At 35.5% G+C, this 13,508-nt stretch overlaps 1 protein-coding gene across 1 annotated transcript in view; it reads right to left on the reverse strand.

Annotated features, from left to right (window-relative positions):
- Window positions 1–13,508, reverse strand: part of TAF4B (TATA-box binding protein associated factor 4b) — a 124,181-nt gene that overhangs the window by 80,504 nt on the left and 30,169 nt on the right. Inside the window, exons 8-9 of the mRNA XM_078060486.1 lie at window positions 7,804–7,939; window positions 6,610–6,715 (exon numbers count right to left, since the gene is read on the reverse strand). Of these exons, the coding sequence (XP_077916612.1) occupies window positions 6,610–6,715; window positions 7,804–7,939 (242 nt within the window). The remainder of the gene's footprint in view (window positions 1–6,609; window positions 6,716–7,803; window positions 7,940–13,508) is intronic.

The following is a 13,508-nucleotide window of genomic DNA, read 5'->3' on the forward strand; positions in this document are numbered from 1 at the left end:
GGTTTATTCCTGGAGTACAAAGATGGTTCAATATACAAAATTGATCAATTTAATACAGATGAACAAAAAGGAGGGGAAAAAGCCACTGATCATCTCAAGTGATGCTGAGAAATAATTTTACAAAATCCAACACCTTTTCATGATAAAAACATTTAAAAAACCAGGAATGGAAGGAAAGTACCTCAACATAATAAAACAATATATGAAAAACCCACAGTGAAAACCATATTCAATGATGAAAGACTGAAAACTTTTCCTCTAAGATCAAGAACAAGATAAAGATGTTAACTTTGGCCTCTTCTATTCAGCATGGTACTGGACATTCTAGCCAGAGCAATTATGCAAGAAAAAGAAATGAATCCAAATTGGAAAGAAGTAAAATTATCTCTATTCACAGACGATACGATCTCATGTGTTAGAAAACCCTAAAGATTCCACAAAAAGAATTAATAAATGCACTGAACAAAGCAACAGGATACAAAGTCAATACAAAAAAAAACAGCTACATTTCTATATATTAACAATGGACAATTTGTGAAGGAAATAAGAAATTTCATTTACAATAGCATCAACAAGAATAAAATACTTAGTAATAAATTTAACCAAGAAGCCAAAAGACTTGCACAATGAAAACTACAAAATGTTGTTGAAAGAAATTAAAGAAGACATAAATGAATAGAAACACAGCCCATATTCATGGATTGGAAGGCTTAATATTACTAAGATGTCAATGTTACCCAGAGCAATCTACAGATGTAATGCAATCTCTATCAAAATCCCAGTGACATTTTTTGCAGAAATAGAAAAACCCAACTTAAAATTCATATGGAGGGGCGCCTGGGTGGCTCAGTTGTTAAGCATCTGCTTTGGCTCAGGTCATGATCCCAACGTCCTGGGATCGAGCCCCACATCAGGCTCCCTGCTCCATGGGAAGCCTGCTTCTCCCTCTCCCACTCCCCCGTCCCTCTCTCTTGCTGTATCTCTCTCTGTCAAATAAATAAAAATCTTTTAAAAAAGAAAAAAAAGATTTTAAAAAAAGATAAAAAATAAAAAATAAAATAAAATTCATATGGAATCTCAAGGGACCCTGAATAGCCAAACAATCTTGAAAAGGAACAGAGATGGAAGACCCACTTCCTGATACCAAAATTTACTACAATGCTACAGTAATCAAGATAGTGTGGTACTAACATAAAGCCAGACATATAACCCAAATGAAATAGAACAGAGAAGACATAAATAAACCCTTACATATATGGTCAAATGATTTTTGACAAGGGTGCCAAGACCTTTCAGTGGGGAAAGGGTAGTATTTTTAGCAATAGTATAGTGCTGAAGAAACTGGATATCCACATTAAGATGGATGATGTTGGACCTTTACCTAATTCCATATACAAAAATTTAACTGAGGGGCACCTGGGTGGCTCAGTCGGTTAAGCGTCTGCCTTCGGCTCAGGTCATGATCCCAGGGTCCTGGGATCAAGCCCTGCATCGGGCTCCCTGCTCAGCGGGGAACCTGCTTCTCCCTCTCCCACTCCCCCTGCTTGTGTTCCCTCTCTCGCTGTCTCTCTCTCTGTCAAATAAATAAAATCTTAAAAAAAATTTTTTTAACTGAAAAAGGATCAATAACCAGTAAGGATAAAAAATATAGGACCTAAAACTATAAAACTCTTAGAAGAAAACAGGACAAACACTTTACAACATTGGATTTGGCAATAATTTCTTGGATATGACACCAAAGGCACAAGCAACAAAAGAATATTAAACAAACTGGATTTCACAAAAATTTTTAAAGTTTATGCTTCAAAAGAAATTAACATCAAAGTAAAAAGGCAATCCACAGAGGAAAATATCTGCAAATCATACATCCAATAAGGGAGAAATATACAGAATATAAAACTCAATAACAAAAAAATTTGATTATAAAATAGGCAAAGCACTTGAATAGAAAATATCCAAAGACGATATACAAATGGCCAATAAGCACATGAAAAGATGTTCAACATCACTAATCATTAGGGAAATAAATGCAAATCAAAACCACAAAGAAATATCACTTTATATCTATTATGAAGACTATTATCAAAGAAAACAAAACCAGAAAATAACAAGTGTTGGCAAGAATGTGGAGAAATCTGAACTCCTGTGGTCTGTTGATGGGAATATAAAATGGTACAACTGCTGTGGAAAACAGCATGGCAAAACTAAAAATAGATACCATATGATTTCTGGATATATAACCAAAAGAATTGAAAACAGACTTGAAGATATTTGTATGCCCATGTTCACAGCGGCATTATTCACAATAGTTAAAATGTGGAAGACACTTAAGTGTCCATTGACAGATGAGTGGATATACAACAGAATATAACTCAGTCTTAAAAAGGAAGGAAATTCTGACTTATGCTACAACATGGATGAACCCCTGAGGACATTATTCTAAGTGGAATAAGCCAGCCGCAAAAAGACAAATACTCTGCAATCCCACTTACATGAGACTGTTGTAGTCAAAATTACAAAGACAGAAAAGTAGAATGTTGGTTGCCAAGGGCTGGGGGGTGGGGGGGGGAAGGAAAAATGAGGACTAATTGATTAAAAGGTATAGAGTTTCATTTTATAAGATGAAAAGAGTTCTGGAGATAGATGGTGGTGATGGTTGCATAACAACATGAATGTACTTAATGCCAATTAAAAATGGTTAAGATGGTAAATTTTACGTGATGCGTATTTTCCAAAAATTTTTTAAAAATGGGGGAGAAAGAATTAAGACAGTTTACAACAACAACAAAAGCCTGGTGAGTTTTAAGCACTCTTAAAGTACTGAGGAAATAAAAATTTTCAGAATCCAGTAAAGAAAAGCACCCTAACTCTTAGTTGAAACTCCCGAGGGACTACATCTTGGGGCCAGGAGAACCAAAGGGATATGCTAACCTTGGAAAGATTACAACCTAGCTTTGAACCAGCTCAATTACTGACTATATTGAGGCAATTTGCTCCTCTACTGCCAACCAGAAAATTGGGTAAATTCTCTTTCTGGAGGTAACTAATCCAAAACTCTTTTTAAACATATCTGACATTGACTCAAAAAAAATTACTAAGTAGACACCAAGAAATAGGATGAAAAAGCCAGATAAAAGAAAGAGACTTATAGTTAACATGGATATTAGGAATATTAGGCATGGACTTTAAAATAAAGATGATTAATTGTCAAGAACACAGGAGATAAGATACTTCCACCAGCTCAGTCGGTTAATATCCACTCTTGAGACTCTGGATTTTGGCTCACATCATCTCAGGGTTGTGAGATCGAGCCCTGCCTTGTCTTGGCTCTGTGTTGGCTGTGGAGCCTGTTAAAGATTCTCTCTCTCCCCCTCTGCACCCCCTCCAGAAAAAAGATACTTCCACCAGATAACAATAATGTATTAAAAAAAGAAGTGGAGGTTATGATTTCTGGTAATGGCAGAGTAACTTGATTAATAATTATAAAATCAACATACAGTTTTTAAAAAGGCAACCATTTAAAAAAGACAAATCTGGGGCACCTGGGTAGCTCAGTCAGTTAAGCATCTGCTTTCTCCTCAGGTCATGATCCCAGGGTCCTGGGATCGAGCCCCGCATCGGGCTCCCTGCTCAGCGGGGAGCCTGCTTCTTCCTCTCTCCCTCTGCCCCTCCCCCTGCACACTCTCTCTAAAATAAATAAATATATTTTTTTTAAATAATAAAAAAATAAAAAAGAAAAATCTAGGGGCACCTGGGTGGCTCAGTCGGTTAAGCATCTGACTCTTGGTTTTGGCTCAGATCGTGGTCCTGGGGTCCTGGGATCAAATCCCATGTTGGGCTCCCCACTCAGTGGAGAGCCTGCTTGAGAGTCTTTCCCTCTGCCCCTCCCTTCAAGCTTCCTCTCCCTCCCTCTCTTTCTTTAAAATAAATAAATAAATCTTTAAAAAAATAAAAAAGACAAATCTAAACCACAATGACAGGAAACTGGTCAGTGGCTGGCTGGAGTGTAACAAGGGGACTGGCTAGGAAGGAGCACCAGGAAGCTTTTGGGGTGTTGAAAATAGTCTATGTATCTTGACTGACACAGACTAAACACACTGCATTGGAAGACAATGATGACTGCCTAGATGTCCATCTTCTAACATTTCCTCCCAAAACAATACAGAACAAGGAAAACCACAACCTCAGCATAACTCAAAGAGAAAGAATACCCAAACTTCAAAATAAGTATAAATGAAATAAAGGGCAACCCGTTCCCCACCCACCCACTCCTTGCCCCACCCACCCAATGTGCCCCCACCTCATCTGACTCAAGACCTGTGGTAAAAGCAGACTAAGAAAAACTGCTGTAAAGAGGTCAGAGAACTGGTGGCAGTGGCAGGCATAAGGATGAAATATTCTATTAGCAGGAAGACTAAGCACATCCCAAATCAGAAAGTACTAAAAAGATGTCCTACTAGATCATAGTATGAGCTCTATTCAATTGAACCTCGTAGACTTAAATGTGTAAGCTGGGGATGAGGACCAAAATGGGGAAAGGAAAAATTTATACAGTGCTGCAGACAAGAGAATCAAAGAGGTTTTTCATAGGCCAATAGATACAACCAAAACCCTATTAAGAAGCATTGAAGAAAGGTGTAAAAACAACCAAGGGAATGAAAAGGAGATAAATTTAAAAAGATCAGAGGCAAAGTAATGGAAAGTAAGGGAGGTAAAAAGAATAAAATCCAAACTATTGCATTCCCTGAAGAGTAAAACATAAAACAATGGACTAGAACTAATATTTCAAACTATAATCCAAGAAAACTTCACAGACATTTCAAGAGATCAGAATCTACATATTAAAAGGGCCAACTGGTAACCTAGGAAAGTGAAATAAGAATGGTCCATGTTTCACAGTACACCCTAATATAAAGATATTAGATTTTAAAGATAAAGAAATAAATTCTCAAGGCAGACAAAAAGATCAAATAAATAAAAAACAGCATAAATATCAAGGCAATAGTAGAGAAGCATTTTTAAAAATGCAATACGAAAAAAAAAATGCAATATGAAATGTTAATTTCATATCCAGCCAGCGGTCCTTCAAATATGAAGGACATTGAAATCCATTTTTAACATAGAAGAATTTAGGATATTCTATACCAAATGAGCCTTTCTTGAGTGGATGAACTTCATCCAACCAAGAGATAACTAAGAAAAATTCAGAGAAAGGACTGAAGATGATCATTTTAATATAAAAGTAGACCTACAACTAAAATGCAGGTGGAGATGAGAAAGACTAATGCACAAATGTTTTTATATTGTGACAAAGAGATAATGCAACTAGAACTGGGAGAAGGTTGAGGAAGAAGAAAGTAGAATACCCACACATTAATATTTATATAGGTAATGGCAGAAATTAAAGAATATCAATACAAGAAGGACAAACCTAAAACTGTAATACTTCTACAACAAAGCATAGGAGATAATCTTTGTAAGCTAGAGTTGCACAAACATTTCTTGGATAAAACATGAAAAGCATAATTTACAAGGAAAAACAATGAACTGAACTTCAGCAAAATTAAATGTTTGCTCTGTGAAAGACACTGGTGAGAGAATGATAGAACACACTACATAGAAATTATTCTCAAATCACTACCATGGCAAAAGACTTGAATCCTGGATACATAAAAAATGCTAAACACTCAACCATAAGAAAACAAATAACTCAATAAGAAAAACTGGGCAAAGGATTTGAACACACACTTCATCAAAGAAGGTATATGGATAGCAAATAAATACAAGAACAGATGCTCAACATCTTTAGTCATTAGGGAAATGAAAATTAAAACCACAAAAATAACCACAATATACTTTTTAGAATGGTAAAAATCAAAAGAACTGACAATACAAAGAGCTCACAAAGTTGAAGAGCAAATGAACTCATCATTGCTGGTAGAAATGCAGAATGGTACAGTTCCTTTGGTAAACAGTTTGTTAGTTTCTTAAATAGTTAAACACACACTTTCCTAGCGATCCAGCAATCATATTCTGGAAACAAAAACCTATGTTCACATAAAAATCTGTATGTAAATGTTTATGGCAGCTTTACATGTTATCGTCAAAAACCAGAAACAACCCAACGTCCATCAACAGGAAAAAGGATAAAGAGATTTACATTTATATAATAAAGAATACTTCCCACCAATACAAAAGAACAGTCGTCTAATGTTCAAAATGATATGGATGAATCTCAAAAACATGCAGAGTGAAAAAAGATGCAAAAAGGTTAATGTGATTTTTCGTTTATGTGAAGTTCAAGAATAGACAAAAATGATCTATGGTGATGGACATAAGAATAGCAGCTGCTGGAGGCAGGGGTCAGAGGTAATTGATTTGAAAAGAGCATGAAGGTGAAGGGTATGTTCAGTATCTTCATTATACAGGGATATATGTTTATCAAAATTCATTGAACTATACAGTTAAGGTTTGTGCACTTGTTTATAAATTATACTCAATAAAGTATTTCCAGCTTTTTAAAAAGGCATCAATATATTCATTTTATAAGTATTATTCTGTCATCTTTTCCTTTAACCAGACCAAATTTTAACTATTTATTTTCTTTACCTGAAGGATGTTGTTCCATTCTCTTTTACTTTATTCTTCTGAATAGGAGATGCTTGGATTGACAGAATCTTATTTCCTGGCAGGGTAATTTGCTTTAGAATGGAAGCTATACAAACAAAAGAAGAAAGAAAAATGAATTAAAAAAAAAATCATGCCATATTAGGAAAAATGCAGAATAATAGCTTTTAGTATACAAAGAAAATTTCAAGCTGTCCTAGAACTATATTTAAATTCAAAAACGACAGGGGCGCCTGGGTGGCTCAGTCGGTTAAGCGGCTGCCTTTGGCTTAGGTCATGATCCCAGGGTCCTGGGATCGAGCCCCACATCGGGCTCCCTGCTCAGCGGGAAGTCTGCTTCTCCCTCTTCCTGTACCTCTCCCCCTGCTTCTCAACTTTTTCTTTCTCTGTCAAATAAATAAATAAAATCTAAAAAAAAAAAAAATTCAAAAACAACAATGAATTTATTCCCTGCACAAGCAATCATCTTATAAAATCAAAACCTCTCCATTTCTTTTTTTTTTTTTAAAGGTTTTATTTATTTATTTGACAGAGAGAGAGAGAGAGAGACAGCGAGAGAGAGAACACAAGCAGGGCGAGTGGAAGAGGGAGAAGCAGGCTTCCCGTAGAGCAGGGAGCCTGATACGGGGCTTGATCCCAGGACCCTGGGATCATGACCTGAGCCGAAGGCAGACACGTAACGACTGAGCCACCCAGGTGCCCCTCCATTTCTTTTTATATAGTCTTCAAACAGTCTACAGAATTACCAGCGTTATAAAAACACACAGAAGAAGTGACAGGTGATAAATGTTAATAATATATCATATTTGTAGATTTAAAAAAATACACGAAATCTCTTTTACGTGTAAGAATGATTTCCAAACTTAGAAATAGTACATTTTAAAAAGAAATAAAGTTACAGCAATTTTTATGTTAAAAAGTGCTTTACATAAATACGTTATTCTAATTACAAAAACACCATGAACAGCTGCTTCTTTTATTCTAAAGCAACACATATCCCTAAAAAGTAGCTATGTATGTACAAAGAATGTACTAAATAGTTATTTTTCAGTCCTCCCCCCAGGTCCTATTTAAAAGACTATCTTCTCTTAACATAACAATAAAAAAAGAGAATAATACAAAACCCCATCATGTTCCAAACCCAGTGTGATGGGGCAGGGATGGATCGGGGTCTACCTGGAGCAAACTGACTGGTAGGTATTGCAGTGCTCACTGGCATCTTCTTCTGTCCAGATTTCTGAATGGTCAATGCTGAGGAATGGGAAAGTGTGGTCACTTGTTTTGCAACACCTCCTGAAGGCTGCTGGACTACCTGAAACAATGAGAACTATTAATACATTCATTCAACTAAACCTGCTTTAGAAAAGAACAAGCTTTCAATTATAACAGTAGAACAAATGACTGTGCTCACCTAACTGTAAATACACCTTTACATTAGCGTAAGAGAAAGTCTACTTAAAATTTATATTTGTATGTCGCAAAATTATCTTGTTCAATAGTGAAAAACATGACTATTATACAATATATTTTATTTTTAGAGTGGAATTCAAATTTGCATTATATACTGCCCAACTTAAATCTCCATTTGGATCCTGTTTTCATTTTTTAACTTATGGAAAATTTCAAACATATACAAAAGTAGAGGGAAGAAGAAAATGAAACCACCTATTCCACTATTACCCAGCTTCAACAATGATTAATTCTTTACCAATCCTGTTTTATCCATATCCCTACCCACTCATTTTCTCACCACCCTCAATTTTTTTTTTTTTAAATCCCAGGTATATCTTTTTATCCCTAAATATTTCAAAATACGTCTCTAAAAGATAAAGACTTTTAATGGGCTGCTTTTTACAAGTCTCTGGAAAACAATGCTAGGGCATTCTCCCAGACAATAGTTCAAGAAATCCAGAGGGCAAGGGTTGGGGATAAAGGAAGAGAAATTAAACTAATAGTAGGGCCTTATTTTTAGCTGCAAAGAAGAAGAAAAGGCAAAATAGCAGAGCTTCATTTTTTCACTTCAAAAAAGAAAAAGTCACCGTGTATATTTGAGTCCGCTATTAATAGTGAACTACTTAAAAGTCCTTAAACTCAGATACGGCTAATATAAACAAGTCAGGAGAAAGACTTCTGAACAGAATTTTGGGGATAGTATTCTATTCTCTCATTTTTTGTAAATAAAATATAAAATTTAGTGTGTATTACTAAACAAAAGTAACTCACAAGAAACTCAAAATGTCCCAGTAAAGAAGCCCATGGGAACTAATGGCCCTACAGAAGAAATACAAGTTGGAATAATCCAACTGCCATCATTCTATAAAAAGAAACTCTTGAAAGAGAGAAAGAACTCTTGAAAACAATGATGTATTTTAATAAGTTGAGCTTATAAACTTAGTTGTATTGTAAAGTACGAGGAATCAGATTTATATTCTACAAAGTAATATTTTGATGGATGAACAGATAAAAGAAGATATGGTATACATACAACAGAATAGTACTCAGCTACAAAAAGAATGAAATCTTGCCATTTGCAACCACATGGATATTATATGCTAAGTGAAACAAGTCACAAACTTCCAGTTATAAAATAAGACAGATGAATGCAATATACAGTATAGGGAATACAGTTAATAATATTTTAATAACTTTGTATGATGATAGAGAATAGCTAGGTTTAGTGTGGTAATCACTTCCTAATGTATTTAAATGTTGAACATTACTATGCTGTATACTGAAACTAATATAATATTGTATATCAACTGTACTTCAAAAAATTTTTTTAATAAGTGTATGTACAGAGAAAGGTCTGTAAGTTAAAAAAACAATCTGTAAACAGTGATTATTTCCTAGGATTCTACTGCAGGGTAATTTTGCTTTCTACTTTGTGTATTTATTATATACTTTATAGATATGCACATTATTTGCTTTTTTATGATTAACAAAAGCTACATTTATAATTAGAAAAATAATAAAGTTAAACTTTCAAATAACTGAAGATGAGAATATTATTAGAAAAAAAAATTTACAAAATAATATACATTCAGAGTCACATTTATTCATTCAGACTGAAACTCAACAGAAACAGTCCTCTAACAATTCTGTCTTATCTTCCTATTCATATTTTCTTCCTTAATATCCTTAAGTATTCTTTTCTAGTATTTTAATTGTGAAAAACAGTAATAAAATATTAGAGAGGTGTTTATGAGTTAGTCTTCATACCATTTTGATAGGCAATCATATAACAGCCCAAAGGCCTACCCCTGAGGTAGACACAGGCTCTACATAGCCTGGCTGTGTGCACCCTCAGCTATAAAGAGTAGGCCCCGGGATGCCTGGGTAGTTCAGTTGGTTAAGTGTCTGCCTTTGGCTCAGGTCATGATCCCAGGGTCCTGGGATCTTCAAGTCCCCCATCGGGAGCCTGCCTGCCACTCCCTTTGCCTGCCACTCCCCCTACTTGTGCTCTCTCTCGCTTTCTCTCTCTCTCCCCTCCCCTGACAAATAAATAAATAAATAAAATCTTAAAAAAAAAAAAAGAGTGGGCCCCATGGGACCTCGGCACCAGTCTGCAGCCCTGGCAAGAACAAGCTGGGGAAAGCAAGCCTCAGTACCCACCTGTAGGATCCCGGGTGTGCCTTGCCCTGCCTCCAGCCCAACTGGGGTCAAGATCATACATGTGGAGGAAGACAAATACGCCAGTTAAAAATACATAGGGGCGCCTGGCTGGCTCAGTGGTGGAGCAAGCAACTCTTGATCTTGGAGTTGTGAGCTCAAGCCCCACCTTGGTGTAGTGATTACTTAAACTTTGAAAAAAATACATATATATAACCATAACTTCATAAATTATATTTATATATATTATGAATATAAATAAAATATATAAATGTATATGATATGTGATATTTTTATATATCACGAAGTTCTGAGCTGGGATTTAACAATCCTGGATCCCCATCGTTCCCCATCTTAATGACTATAACACTTGGGGCAGCATATGTGGTGCATACTCCTACACACTTGCTGAACAAAATAAAATACAATGAGTGAGAAAGTATTAGTGCATTCATTACTGTTCTTTCAAAGAAAGTACCACTTAAAACCACAGTATTAGGCATCTTATGGAGACTGAAATTATCATAGAGAGATGGAAATTCACCCAAAGAGGTATTTACTCCTACTTGGCAAGACTTAAGTCCTTTATTTAATTTCCCTCCAAAAAGCCACCAGACAGGAAAATCAATAAATAGTACATACCTTAGCCTTTTCTCTTGACATGTCAAATTCTGATATTTTATTTGGATGTTAACATAAAATAATGTTCTAGTAGTTTACAGAAATACAGATCTAGTGTAACACAATATTACTTAGGTTTTTTTTACATTATGATTTTTACATTATGCTCTGGGATATCAGACAAGGAACTATTCTTAAATTTCATAAGGAAAGGACACAAAGAAACACAAGTATGAATTAAACAAGTAGATGAGAACATCCCTTACACTTTTTTTAAAAAAGATTTTATTTATTTGAGAGAGAGAGAAAGCACGTGTGAGCAGGGGGACGGGGAGAGGGAAAGAATCTCAAGCAGACTCCTCGCTAAGCACGGAGCAGGACGGAGTTTGATCTCACGACCCTGAGATTATGACCTGAGCCGAAATCAAGAGTCCAGCACTTAACCAACTGAGCAACCCAGGCATCCCCATCTCTTACACTTTGCCTTCTCTGTATTTCAACCCTCACCTACTCCCCTGTTCATAAATACACAGCAATCAAATTCTTATCTCTAAATAACTCAAGTAGTACATACACACACAGTGATTGGAATCAAGGGTATTATCTCCTCTAATTTCTATTTCTATATAATATTCAGTATGTGATTACTGGCATGCACTCGGTAGGTTGAGTTCTAGAAAACAGAGGACCCCAACTAAACAAAAGCTGCAGCTTTATAGTCAGGAAATACATGTTAGTTGCCAACTATTTCTCAGGAACAGCCAGTATGTGGTTCTTGTACCACTATTTCCTTATCTTCTGGGACAACGGCATACATCACTAAATGCCATCACTTCTATATACCCTCATCCAGCCTCAGAATCTTAACATAGAACTCCAGTAAAATCCTACAAAGAAGATTGAAACTTATATGCCATACCCAATCTAAATTAAAACTCAACGTTGGTAAACTTCAGAATATGCTGTTTCTTTCATTTAAAGGGCCTTCTAAACACTTTTAAAAATGTGCTCAAATGAATTTTTAATTATACTACCAGCTTTTATAAGGAATCCATAAATGCTGCTTCAAATTGAGAACCTCTAAGTTTCTATTAAAAAATTTATGATCTCTGGTCTGTAGATAATCTTTAAATTAAATTTAGCTTTTGCTCAACTATGAATAAAACATTTTTTTTTTACAAATATCCTAAGAAAAACTTTTAAGCATCAAAACTGAAAGCTTCTACTTACTATCTACCCATCATCTGTAGACTATAATACAGTTCATCCACTTATTAACTTTTAAAGAAAGGTAAAAACATTAAGCTTAACATTTAGTTGGAGTGTGTAACATCATGTAACACCTACTATGCCAGAATTGTTCAATAACCAATAACACTAACCATTTATAAGAACTAGACTGTCAGATGAAATCACAGGAACTACTGAATAGGTCCATATTTCAACAATGAAAGCATTTGAGGACCAAAATATACAAAGCAATGAACTACTGGCACAAAATGAAAAACTTATATCTAAAGAAACTATGAACAATTCCAATTATTTCATTTGATGAGAACTCTAGCAGATCCCCAGAGGATAACATACAATAATCAATGAGATAGAAAAAATAATATGTAGTAATAAACCTAAATTAAAAAAATAAATGGGGAAGGGCCTCTTTAATCTGGAATAAAAACATTATTTCATAAAATAATAATTCTATAAAATCTAAACCCTGCACTGGGAGATTAAGAGGATCCTTATAAATTGAAAAGTGTGAGGGGTGCCTGGGTGGCTCAGTCGGTTGGGCGGCTGCCTTCGGCTCAGGTCATGATCCCAGGGTCCTGGGATCGAGCCCCGCATCGGTCTCCCTGCTCAGCAGAGAGCCTGCTTCTCCCTTTCCCTCTGCCTGCCACTCTGCCTACTTGTGCTCTCTAAATCTCTGTCAAATAAATAAATTAAAAAAAAAAAAAAAAAAAAAAGAAAAGTGTGATATTTAAAACATCTAGAAGGCAAGAAACCTATACAATTCTCCAGAAAAGCTAGTACATGCTAGAAACATATAAAACATTAAGAAGAGGTTTTAAAATTCATGATCAATCATTAAAGGAAATTAAAAAAAAATTTTTTTTTTAGAGAGTGTGAAGGTGCGAGCAAGCAGGATGGGAGGGGGAGGGGGAGGGGCAAACTGAGAGGGAGAGAAAGAATCTCAAGCAGGCTCCACACCCAGCACAGAGCCTGACCCAAGGGGTGGGGGTGGAGGGAATCAATCTCACCACCCTGAGATCATGACCTGAGCTGAAATCAAGATGGTCGCTTAACCAACTGAGCCACCCAGGCACCCCAGAAATAAACAAATTTTAAACCTAATATTGAACAATCTATACTTGTATTCTTCAGCTCATTTTTGGAGACTACATCCTGAGTTGCACAAACCACAGATGTGAACCAGTATGGCAATTCTCATATTTTAAATTATGATTTGCCATATCTCTTATAAGCTGCATTGAATACTTTCGTATGTTTCTAGCACCCTGAGTATTTTCCCCCTCACTTATCTGGGATTAAATAGAACTATGGTTTATGATGGCCTCATGGATGATATTCTTAAATTACTTGAGTAATACTAAACTTTAGTAATACTAATTTCCTAAATTAGCTGATTTTAA

Source organism: Halichoerus grypus, chromosome 13, assembly GCF_964656455.1.
Source record: "Halichoerus grypus chromosome 13, mHalGry1.hap1.1, whole genome shotgun sequence".
NCBI classification, from domain to species: domain Eukaryota; kingdom Metazoa; phylum Chordata; class Mammalia; order Carnivora; family Phocidae; genus Halichoerus; species Halichoerus grypus.